The following is a 12341-nucleotide window of genomic DNA, read 5'->3' as shown; positions in this document are numbered from 1 at the left end:
CTCAAGAAGTGACATGGCACAGGATTAAGATTTAAAAAACAAAACCCCTACATAGACTAGCAAAAGTTCTTGTAAAGAGAGCACTACACTCGTAAATCTGTTTCAGGGCCCTGAACTCAGAAAGACCTATACAGTGTCAGGTCTACAGCCAACTACTAGTTCTCATTACAACTTTCCTTTTCACCTAACGGCAAGAAAAAAAAAAAAAAGTCTTACATATATAATGTACCGTTTAATGATACTTTCACTGAAATTGCTACAATGGCAAAAGATAGTATGTAGTTTCTGATTTACCAATAGATTAAGGTGGAATTGAGATTGTTTTTGTTCCACTTCATGTTTCTGACCACTAATCCTACAGTCTTAGTTGTAGAGGCTAATACAACAGCCATGAGTTTAAAAGGACAGAGGCAGGACATACTGTTTTGAACTTTATTTTCAGAGCTGTGTTTAGACTATTGATTAAAATGTTATAATTTAATATGCAATTTAAAAAGGCTACCAAGGCTATCTGGATATTCAAGAGGACTAGACATCAACAGGGTTAACAGGTTACGCTCAAGCACTAACAGATACTAGTTTGCTCATGCCACTGAAGTAGGATCTTTCCCTTTCACTCATCACCTCAAAATGCAGAGGCCTTCTACAGAAATTGCATTCTGCTGAAGAGTGTGGTTTTAACTCCAGACCAACATTCTTCCATGTAGCCATCAGTTTCTCTGTTAGACAAAAGGAAGACATTTAAGAATATTCCGATTTTAATAAGCTTTCAGTACCTACAGCTCTTTCCCAACACTGAGTACTGCATGAATTGCAATGTTTAGAGGTGAAGTGAAAGTAAAAATAACCCAAACAAACAAAGCAACCTACTTGAAATGCTTGACAACTTTTGCTTAGCTAAGAAAGGTGTTGAGGGAGCTCTCAAATACTGACACTAGTTCACCTTCAAAGTTATAAAGGTACCTATCCGTCCAGCCACAGCCCATTACTCTTATTCTATAATAAAATGGAACAGCCTTTCTTCAGAGAATCAAAAAGCACTTAGAGCTTCTCAACATGCCCACGAGGTAGCTGTTACCCCATTTTACAGTTTACTAACCTGAAATCATGGAAGATTTTCCCAGGGCCAGCATAGTCTGTCTACACAAACCATGGAAGCAAGCCTCCCAGCCCAGGTCAACAGACTTGGGTTTGTGCTCTAAAAATAGTTGTATAAACAACACTTTGAAGTTGTGGCTCAGGCTTTGAAGCCCCCCTCCCACAAATCTATGGAACCCAGGCTCCAGCCCAAGCTGCAACTTCAAAGTGCTGTCTATGCAGCTAGTTTTAGAGTACTAGCATGAGCTGTGCTAACTCGGTCAACTGGGCTGGGAGGCTCACTTGCACAGACTTCCCACCTCTGCCCGGATTCACTAGGTTGAAAATCCAGGGGTCCCAAAAGCTCATTTTCTAGCTATTAACTGGTACAGATTAATCAGGACTGAAACGGTGAGATACCAGGCTGCTTTGCTGCAACGAATCTTGATTAAAATGTACAGATGACTGGGTGATTTCTTATGGAAACTGCAAAATCATGGATTAGCACTATTAAACTAGCACCCACTATAAGACAATACCTCTATTTAAAAAAAAACAAACAAACCACAACCCCCAAACATTAAACTAGAATGTGTATAAACCATAAGATGGCTGAAGACTGGTTTAGTACTGCTCTGGGCTTCTGTCCTGCAGCATTTTGTAGCTTTCAGACAGTTAGCTACCACCACTCATGTTCTAAGGCAAATCAATGGGAAACATTGATAGCACTTTCTAACGCTTCATTCGTAGCAATAGTTCACCTTCTTCCAAGGTGAGCTTTCCCAGCTGGGCCTAGCAAAGTGTAGATGTTTTCTTTAAATTAGCAATAGATCAGGGATCACATTGTAAATCTTCAGAATGAAGATTGTATAAAATGCTTTTGTGTTAACTCTGTCCAAGTCCATTCACTCACCAAGGAAATAATTCATCATCTGAGGTGTGTGATGAGGAGTAGGGGCAATACGCAGCAGCTCTTCTCCACGTGGAACTGTGGGGTAGTTTATTGCCTGGACATAGATGCTATGCTGGCTCATCAGTCTGTCACAGATCTCAGTATTTTTAGCAGCATCTGCAACCTAGATTTACAAAATGGTCAAGTTCAAGGTAACTGGAACAGTGCATGTGTAATGATCAGAAAACAATCTCAAACAACTTTTTAGGTTTGAAAAATTAGTTAAAAGCCACAATCTGTGGAAGATTCCAATTTAAGTATAGACTACCAACAAAAATCAGAATTTAATCATTTTGTCCTCCCTGTGCTTATTAGAACAGAACGTGGTATAGAAGGGAATTTAAAACTTCCTCCTACTATTCTTAGGAGAGTACTTCCAATGAATAATTCCTTTAGTATGCATTTTTGTATACCTGAAGATATTTAAATTTAGACTGTTGTAAAAAAATTAGTGTTGTAATTTCATATTAAATGTGAATGGAACTTTTAGCATTTGCCAATTCAATTTGTTCGCCAACACCTTGCTGCAAAATTAAAAACAAAAAACCACACAACAAAAAACAGCAGGTTTTAGTAATTTAAGGAAAAACCTCCTCAGCTTCAGCCTACATCATACTTCATAAACCTAAAATAAGCTATGCACTTTAGCTTGCTGTGTAAGAATGCAAGTCAGATACAGTTGCAGGTATTTTCTGTAATACAAACAAGTTTATTCTTGTGGAACAACTTAAAAAGAAGATACCATAATCTTTAGTTACCCGGATTGGAATGATGTGACTGGGACAGTGTACTACAGGGAGTCCAGCATCCATCAGCATTTGTCTCATGAGTTTAACATTGCGTTGGTGCTGGCGTCGAAGAACTTGCCCTTCCGCACTCTTTAAAGTTCTGACTGATTCAAGCGCACCAGCTAACAGCATGGGTGGCAGGGATGTTGTGAAAATGAAGCCAGCAGCATAGGAACGTACGGTGTCTATCAGAGAACTTGTACTGGAAATGTACCCGCCTACACAACCAAATGCTTTGCCTGAAAAGAAGAAACAGTCAAGATTTACTCTATCCTTTAGAGAAGAGAGCTGCAAGCCAAGATCTGACAGTTGTACTTACACTTTCTTGGAATCAGAGATCATTCTGACAAACATTTGAGAACTAGAACTCCAAATCCTGACTTTCCTATCAGCAACACAATTAAGTCTTTCCAATAATTAGCACACAATAAGGGTCCTCAATTTTATTCTAGTATTTACAAATTAGTACAAAACAAGGTTAATCTACTCCACCCCAGAAAACTCCCACCCTGTTATGAACAAACCTTGTGACCGCTACAAGAGCATTGTTTGACACTAACCCGCCCCCCACCCCAGTACCTACTATGATTTCTGGGACAAAAGACTCTTGCACTGTATTTTAAATGCCAGTGAAGAAAACTGTAAATCCTACCCAAAATATTAACAAATTCAGTACGTATTGGAGTAAGTAAAATATATTCCAATGAGTTTAAAACACTCAGGACCATTATCTGTACTCCACTACCTCCGCTTTTTTCTTCAGCAGGTTTATGTGGGTAATCTATTCCTAAAATAACCATCACTCCTGTCTTCTAGTTGCATCTTATTTATGTGCTTCATGCAATCTACTGGGCATGTACAGTAACCACCCAAGAGTTGAAGGCCAAAGCAAAGCCAAATTAAACTGAACCCTACTGCACTATTTTTCTGTTTATCTCATGCTGATGTTTGAGATTGCAAATAAAATTCTTAAACCAAAACCCCCAACACATGGTTTTCTACGGTGGAGTTTCAACTCTTGCTCTTTATTTTAAGTACATGCTGGAAAATGTGAAAAATCTGTTTAAACTATTTGAACTCTAATAGTTAGAAAACAGTCTGCATTGCATCCAAAAGAATTTTATTGGTTCTTTCAGTTCTCGCCAAATCTCCTTATATAACTCCCATCTCGGGTTTCTGGATTAGGAACATTCCACCTTACACAAAAGAGAGTTAAGATCTAAATATAGAGTACTGTACCACAATTAACTTTCTCACACATGAATTCTCTGTTAGAGGAGTAGGGACTATGCCACTAGGGTCATTTTGCTAATTTACTATTTCAGATGGCATTTTTGAATCAGCCTAAGTGACTTAGCCCAAGTGCCTTTGAAAGTTAATGGAAGTGGTGTGCCTAAGTCAGGCTGTTTTAAAAATCCCATGCTTCAATTTCTAGGAACAAGTCAGTTTACTGACATTATTTGAGTTCATTTTATTCCTTCATCTTGTCTGCAGCATGAACTTCGCTGCCATTTACACGCTTTTGTAAGAAAATACACATACCAAGTGTTCCAGAGATTATGTCCATTTTATGCATGACTCCATCCCGATCTCCTATGCCACCACCCCGAGCTCCATACAGCCCAACAGCATGTACTTCATCTACAAAAGTGATTGCCCCATGCTCATGAGCTACATCACACAATTCTTCCAATGGACACACTGCACCTGAGATCAAAACAGTAATCACAATTAATTGCGAGTTCTTGCTTTTCATGGTAAACACATTTCATAGCTTAAATAAACAAAGACAACGTATGTGTTTCAGTAAGGCACCTATTTAACCAAGGATACAAGCTTTTTAAAGCAGACTCACCATCCATTGAGTGAACAGTTTCAAATGCAACAATTCTGGGAGTCGATGGATCTGATTTTTTTAGTAGTTCTCGGAGATGATTGACATCATTATGGCGAAATATGTGCTTAGGCACTCTGCTGTTCCGAATTCCTTGAATCATGGAGGCATGGTTTCCTGCATCTGAGTAAATCTCACAGCCTGAAGGGACAACCAAAGGTTACTAGTGGTTATGGCTGTACTGAGAGAGAGGACAGATGATTGTACAGATACCTAAAAATTATATAAATGGGATTGTGCTGATAAACTTGTGTTCTAGTCCCAGAAGAGAGGGGTTGCTATAGAAATTTGTTAAATCAGAAACTTTGCAATACATACAATTTTTAAGACGGAATTTTAAGACCCACTAAAAATAGTGGTATTTTCTATTTTTGCTTTAGAGCACTTCTAAAATTAGGACACTTATTTTTGGGAATTCACAACTTTAAATTTGCATAACTGACTCAAGGCAAGTAGACACCCAATCCCAAAGAAATATACTTTAAAATTTAATTTTATATTTGGTCTTAACTGTTAAGACTTCTATAAATGTCTAACTGTAGACATTTCTCTAGCAACAGCAGATACAGGATTGGAAAGAGTCAGTTTACCAGTGCTAACCATACCCTGACCATACCAGGGGAAAAAACTATCCTTCCACCTGCAGCTACATGGGGTGGGGAAAACAGTAGGTCTTTCCAGAAGTGAAGCCAGCCTCTGGAAACAGCAGGGAGTTACAGCAACTGGGCAGGAAGACATCCAACTAGAGTGTCATTTGCTGCCACCCATCCCTCCAATACTCCTCAGCCCCTGTGATATCAACAGGTTGCCTTTACAGTTTCAACTTCAGATATTTGCTGGTTGATTCTGTCTTCAACAAATGTCCTTCTCCCTCAGTCCCTCCACTGCCAGTCTCCTTTCTCACTTCTCCTCTCCATTCTTCCCTACCCTTTAAAGTTCCTCACTTTAATATTAAAGAGAATAAATGGAACTGAGATATGTACCAACCACCACCTTGGACACTCTGGTCATAGGCTGTATCCCCACTTTGTGTCTGATATAGGTGCAGCCCGATGAAATTATTGTATGGCATCTAGAACAATGCCCCAGATCCTGATCAAGGTGTTTAGGTGCCACCACAATAGAAGTTAGTGAAGACTGATTTTTTAAAAAGTGATATTTAGTGACCAAAAAGTCAGAATCTCAGTTATCTGAAAGAAGTTTTCAATGAAATTTCAGGGTATTTTATTTGCAGGGAATGTAGTATTACATTGCATAGTATCCAGTACATCAGATCTCACCTGGTAACATTTTAGCTAATGTGAAGAGAGTGGAATCATTAGCTACAAAGCATGATGAGAACAGCAATGCTGCATCTTTTCCATGGAGATCAGCCAACTCTTGCTCCAAATCAACATGAAATTTACTGGTTCCAGAAATATTTCTGGTGCCTCCTGCTCCAGCACCATGTTGTTTCAACGTATCCCTTTAAGAAAATGTTCAAAAGGAAAGCAGCATTAATCAATGCTATTTGACTCTCAGCTGCATGTGAACAATTCAGGAAAAGGGACATTATCTTCTATAACAAACCGCCATTCCTTAATAACTTACATAAAAGCAGTAGTGGTTAAAGAGAAATGGGTATAAGAGGTGCAACTGTATTTGTTTACAGTTTGAATAAGGATCTTGGAGGCCAAAACTAAGTTTTGCAAGGAACTTCATGAGCTCAAAGCTAATGAAAGTCACTAGCTGTGCCCCTTACAAAAACTGTAAGGCTCCACTGCCTTATGCTGAACTATCTGTATTTAATAGGTACTGAGACATGTTAAGATAATTACAGTATGCGGTCCAGCAGTTTTCCCATAAGCCCCCACGTATAACCAAATACAGAAAGGAGGAATATCAGGGGTTCACCAGTTAAAGCATTGCAGCACTAGAGCCAACTGTATTTTAAATTGTTTTATGACACTTAGTAGCCAAACAAGTGAGAAGGGAGGATATTCATGTGCTCAAAAGCAATACCCTTTACACAGCAGAAGGAATTCAATCATTAACGCAAAGCTATGACAAGCTCAAAATCCCCCCCCCCAAAAGAATGTATGTTCGGGGGGGGGGGGAAGTGTACTTGTGGCACCTTAGAGACTAACCAATTTATTTGAGCATAGGCTTTCGTGAGCTACAGCTCACTTCATCGGATGCATACTGTGGAAAGTGTAGAAGACCTTTTTATACACACAAAGCATGAAAAAATGGGGTGGGAGGAGGTATTTTTTCATGCTTTGTGTGTATATAAAAAAAGATCTTCTACACTTTCCACAGTATGCATCCGATGAAGTGAGCTATAGCTCACGAAAGCTTATGCTCAAATAAATTGGTTAGTCTCTAAGGTGCCACAAGTACTCCTTTTCTTTTTGCGAATACAGACTAACACGGCTGTTACTCTGAAACCTGTTCTAGGGAAGGTAGTTTTGTACAGTTTCTTGTAGATCACTGCATACCTTGCAGTTACCAAACATTTTACTTTTAATTTAAGTTATAGAACTACTTACATAACAGCTCCACTCACTCGAGGGTGGCGACTCATCCCTAGGTAATCATTGCTGCACCATACAGACACCTCTTTTTTGCTGATGAGGGAATCAGAGTAGTCATCTGCCATGGGAAAGATCTGTGCTCTTCGGTTCACAGTTTTGAATACACGGTACGTGTGATCCTTTTTTTTCTCATCAATTTTTTTCTCAAAGAACTGGTCATACTGGAAAGTAGAAACAGCTAGAAGAGGAGAGAGGCTATTAAATACAAGAAAGAATTAACACTTCTGAATGTCAAAAGATCTGTCTGCAGCTGGACCCTGCAAAAATGGATTTAGGAGACTAATAGCAGATTCAGATTAATTCATTCTGTTAGTCAAACAACAACAAGAATGATCCTTACATTTTGGCAAGTTATCCTGAAGCAGATGAGATACTCTGTCTGGTTTTTGCTTTAACATAATATCCTGGAACTTCTTCAGCAAGCCATTCTGCTCTTCTCCCGAAGTCTTGCTATTCATCACAGTGGGATTCACTGGTGTTTTAGTAAACTCTGTATATTTGAGATGTTGAAAAGAAATCCAGTGATTATTAAAGTCAGTTTCACACCATCTTATATCAAAAATAATAAAGATTGAATGCCATGAAAAGTTACAAATCCAATATCTTAAATTGTTTAAAATAATAATAATAAAAAAATCTTAGTTGAGACACTACAGCAGAGCCATAAGACTCAGAAGCTGAAGAGAACGCAGTGTATACTTTCCTCAGACCTTGTGAAATCAAATCTTGTCTAACAAAAATTGAGGGCCAATTGAGAAGATTCAATAATTGCCTGGGACCAATTCAGTTGACATAAGAAGGTGATATGTAGGCTACCAGAGCCAAACACATGCTTTAGTTGTAGGTAAGCGTTTCTCTATTATTCCAAGCTTCTGTTCTATTGACATGGATCATGGTTACTAGGACTTGCAGCAGACTGGAAAAGCTGGAGTGGACAGGTAAAGAACAAACGGATTTCTTCCAGAGGAAACAGCAAGACTTCGTTATTATTGATGAAAGAAAAGCCTTCCTTTAACAGAGTTTTGACAAAACTACTTTAATCTGAAAGCAACTTTGTTCTCTTTATGGCAGGGACAGTCTTATTTGTATAGTGATATGTGTAATAGAACACCAATTTCTGATCAGGGCAGTTAGGCACTACTAAAATCAAAATACTAAGGAGAAGACAGTCCAGGGCAGAAGGGAGGTGGTTTCTATTAAATTACTTCTTGTCTTTAGTGTCCTGCTTTGCGCTTTCCAGCCTGTAGCTGCTTAATTCTTTGAATATGTTCATGTAGGCAGCAATGCTAATGTGTTCTACATATAGGTAAGACTTTTCGGTGAAGACATTGAATTTTTATAAGCAATATCAAGAGATATTTCTTAGAGCTAACTCAGAGTGCTGTAGCTTGACATATATTTGTTTTGCAACTAGAACATAATTCTCACTAAAGCCAGCTGCCAAAAACATCTGTAGACAGAGAGTTGGCATCAAATAGATTATACAACAAAGTGAGTAATATAAACAGCACTGCATGAGCACAATTAAAATCCCTATATTCTGCAATAAAATCCTTTTGTTGCAGTGTCCCATGACCCTCACTCTGACCTATAAGGTAGCAATTATGTCAGACACGGGTTTTATCTCAAAGACTAGTGCTAGCAAGCAAAGTGTTACAAAAGATTAGATTTCACGGTCTATTGCAGCATACATAAAAACATACCCTTTCTTACAGCCTGCATTTCCTGCACATCCTCTTGGAGTTCTAGGCTGGCTTTGCAGAAAACATTACTGTTCGTAGGGTTCATCTGAGCTGCCAGGAAAGGGCATTTAGTGGCAGAGCTCTGACTAGTGCTCTGGCTAGTAACAGCAGGTAGATGGCCAATAGGCAGCTGGGATCCACTGGGATTCTCCTGGGACACATCTTTGGAATTTTTGGCCTCTTGGACAGGAGAAACAAAACACAGGTTAAAAAAAGAGAAACTGGGGTGATCTGATTGCACAAGAACAAAACTTCTCTGACAACTATCTATTACACTAAGCCACAAACCATTCAGAATTGCTCAACTGAGCCATCTGTACTTGCATTATCACACAATATGAAGTTTCAGTATCTGATTAACATTTAAATCCAAATTTTCTTGGAGTGCAATACTATTGCCTCTTCCCCAAATGAGGGGTCAGTGTGCTTTGTGGATGAGTTTAATTTCAATTTAAATGGTTTTCAGCTGACAGTTTCCCAGTTGCCCCTTCTCCCCTACTATTTCCGATTATAAATTCTCTAGGGAATTTTCTCAGCAAGGGTCAATAAACAGCCACAAATCATAAGAGGTCTGAGAATGCCACTGACCTGGATTTGCACCAATTACATAGTTATGATCAGTAGAACTTTGCTCTCAGACATTACACTAGAGTTTGCAGAGTATGAACTTCAGTTTTAAAATAGTCCAATTACTTTCAAAGAAGCCATATATGTTAAGTTTTAAGCAACAAGTGTTTGAGAAGATTAAGCAAAATACTTGGGGAGTACACCAGCTCAGGCAGTTACAGTTTCCAGAAGTTTCCTTCTGGCTGGGCAGTTCCCAAAGTGTTTAAAAAAAGTTCTTCCTTGTCTACTTAAGCAGGAAGCATTTATTAAAAAACTCAAGGGTTGTTAATGTGAAAACAATTGAATAAAAATGACACCCCGGAAATCTTACAGAACAAGGGACCCTATGGTCATTACCAGTGAATATTAATGTAGTGCAGATACATGCAAGTTAAAAAGATGGAATGTTGTAGAATAATGCACCTAGGATGCAAGTTATCTGACAAGAGCAGATTATATCCACCTAAAGTTGTCCTGTAATAATTTACTGTCTGCTTTGAAACAGCTTCAGGGACACAATTCATTTTCCTCTTGTGTAGGCAACATTGCTTCTTCTATACTGCGTAGCTTTTCACCTTTGCTCCCACAGCAAAAGGTGAGCGTTATAGCATTCTCTGCATTTCCTAGTCTTTTGGAAGGTGGTGTGTTCCTCAAAACAACCAGGTTTCCCGTCCCACAATTTGCCATCCAATTATTCAGTGTGTGCTACACACTGAAACTGATTTCATTTACACTTCTATTGTATTACAATAAAGCCAAGATTCAGACGTGTTACCAAATCCAAAGTTTAGAATTCCAAACTCATAACTCTATTCTAAGTGCAACAAGCAAGGCACTGAATCTTACAGGATTAAGTAGTTTACCTTCAAAGCAAAGTTTAACAAACCAGACAGACTAAAATCAGAGACCAATCTTTTTTTAAAAACAAAAAAAACTGAAGTGTTTGAACACGAACATAAGCAACAATGAGTAAGGACAACATTTTGAGATGTTTACTGGTAAACATTTCAGTCTTTTTGAGGTGTTCATGCCAGTCACTGAGAAAGCAAAACTAGGGGCAATTGAGAGGTTCTACTGTATAACCTCTCATAACCTGACAAATGTAAAGAAAAGGATGTGATCTAATATTAAACATAAATGCAGTTGTAAGTAGAATCTAAAATGCTGAAGCTTAAAATTAGATTAAAATAAATAAGCTTCTGGGTAGCTTGTACATTATTAACTAGCTATAAAAAAAAAACACAAAATTGACACTGACTGTCATTGGGTGGGGTTGTTTCTTCAGCTTGTTGGCAGTGAGGAACTGAAGTACCCAGGGAACGGGAAGCAGGCTTGGTCCCCACTTCCATCATTTTAGGGCAGCTCTGAGCATAAAAGAGTAGGGACTTGCCCGCCTTCTGCAGAAAAGCCTGGGATACCCGTGACAGGAAGGGGCAGCGGCGAACAACCGTTTCCATTTTCAGGTTTTTTGATCCTGTAGCAAGATATAGGAATGGTAACAGTGTTAAATGCAAGTATTAGAGGATTTCTTACATATACAACCATATTCCAGACTACTTCAGAGTTGAATAATACACAACACAATTAAGTTATAGCAGATGGAAAGCAGTACAGTACAGTGTGGCCTTTGCGAATAATAATGGCATGAATTAAGCCAAGAACCACATAATAGTATCAGAAATATCTTAACAGGGAGACATAAGCGAGTCCAAAAGGAAGTGAAGGGAAAGCCCTGGGTAATTTAAATGGACATCAGCAGCCTATTCACAGATCTGCTGGGTTTCTTACCTGACTGTAGGATTACTGTAATAAAACAACATTTAAAATATCTCCCGCCCCGCCCGCGATTTGCCTCCACCGCAAAACCAACACGGAAATGCGATTTTACAATCGCCCCGGGGGCAGCTGTAGCCCCCCCCCAGGCTATTTTTAACTGACGATTTCAGCTTGACCGTGTCCCTGTCACACACCAGGCTGGAGGAAGGCTGGGACCCGCAGCGGCTGGGGAAGGGGGCACAGGGAGGAGGGGGCCTCGAGGCGGCTCCCCCCGGGCGCCGGGCCAGCGGAAAGCGGCACAGAGCTGAGCGGCCCCGGGGGACCTGACCCCGCCTTGGCGAGCCAGGCGCAGAGAGCGCGATGCGCCTAGCGGGGTCCCCGGCGCCCCACAGCCCCGCCCTCTCCCCGGGGGGCGCAGCGTCCCCAGCCCCGGGACCAGCTGCGGCCGGCGGGCGCCGCGAGGACCCCGCCGAGAGCCCCCTCATGGGGTGGCGGTCTGGGCAGGGGCCCGGCTCCTCCTACCAGTCTTGGACCGGCTGAATAGCGGGCGAATCAGGCCCGCGCTCCTCACCCGCTGCCGTGCCGTGCCGTGCCGTGCCGTGCCGTGCCCTTTCCTTCCTCCAGCTCCAACGCTCCTCCGCGATCTTCTCGAGCCGCAGCTCCCTATATAATTAGCCCGAGCACCGCGCATGCGCACAGCTGGACGACGCCCCGCAGTACCCCCTCCATACTCACGGCAGAGGCGCATGCGTTGGCAGAGGCCTCTCACCAGTCCTTTCCCGCGCTATAGCGCATGCGTGATGCCCTAGGGGCCTTCCCGCCTATACGCTGCGGGGAGGAGGGAGCAAGCGGCGCGGCGTTGGCTGCTGAGGGGAGGGAGAAGGGCGGGGCAGGGGTGGAGGGGCTTGGGAAGGGACAGAGGCACGGGGGGAG

General features: G+C 40.9%; 1 protein-coding gene across 2 annotated transcripts; it reads right to left on the bottom strand.

Annotated features, from left to right (window-relative positions):
- Positions 1 to 418: 418 nt before the first annotated feature.
- Positions 419 to 12098, bottom strand: ALAS1 (5'-aminolevulinate synthase 1). Of its 2 annotated transcripts, none has more exons than XM_077822449.1 (11): positions 11980 to 12098; positions 10891 to 11106; positions 8988 to 9206; positions 7625 to 7774; positions 7240 to 7462; positions 5992 to 6176; positions 4673 to 4852; positions 4360 to 4524; positions 2788 to 3056; positions 1991 to 2153; positions 419 to 719 (listed from the first exon to the last, which is right to left on the bottom strand). In XM_077822449.1, exons 2-11 carry the CDS (start codon positions 11087 to 11089, stop codon positions 559 to 561), a joined length of 1914 nt encoding a protein of 637 aa, XP_077678575.1. In that variant the 5' UTR covers positions 11090 to 11106; positions 11980 to 12098; the 3' UTR covers positions 419 to 558. The 2 variants fall into 2 exon arrangements, with proteins under 2 accessions (XP_077678575.1, XP_077678576.1); XM_077822450.1 differs by lacking the exon at positions 11980 to 12098 and adding an exon at positions 11603 to 11622.
- Positions 12099 to 12341: the final 243 nt, after the last annotated feature.

Source organism: Eretmochelys imbricata, chromosome 7 (assembly GCF_965152235.1).
Source record: "Eretmochelys imbricata isolate rEreImb1 chromosome 7, rEreImb1.hap1, whole genome shotgun sequence".
NCBI classification, from domain to species: Eukaryota; Metazoa; Chordata; order Testudines; family Cheloniidae; genus Eretmochelys; species Eretmochelys imbricata.
This window is presented reverse-complemented; position numbering and strand designations above follow the sequence as displayed.

What these genes read in the sequence shown, in the direction of transcription:
- ALAS1 (XM_077822449.1), bottom strand. Translation starts at nt 11,089, where the DNA reads ATGGAAACGGTTGTTCGCCGCTGCCCCTTCCTGTCACGGGTATCCCAG. An exon ending in TCAGGATAACTTGCCAAAAT is followed by an intron (nt 7,463 to 7,624) that starts GTAAGGATCATT and finishes CTCCTCTTCTAG; the next exon opens with CTGTTTCTACTTTCCAGTAT. An exon ending in ATTAGCTAAAATGTTACCAG is followed by an intron (nt 4,853 to 5,991) that starts GTGAGATCTGAT and finishes TTGTCCCTTCAG; the next exon opens with GCTGTGAGATTTACTCAGAT.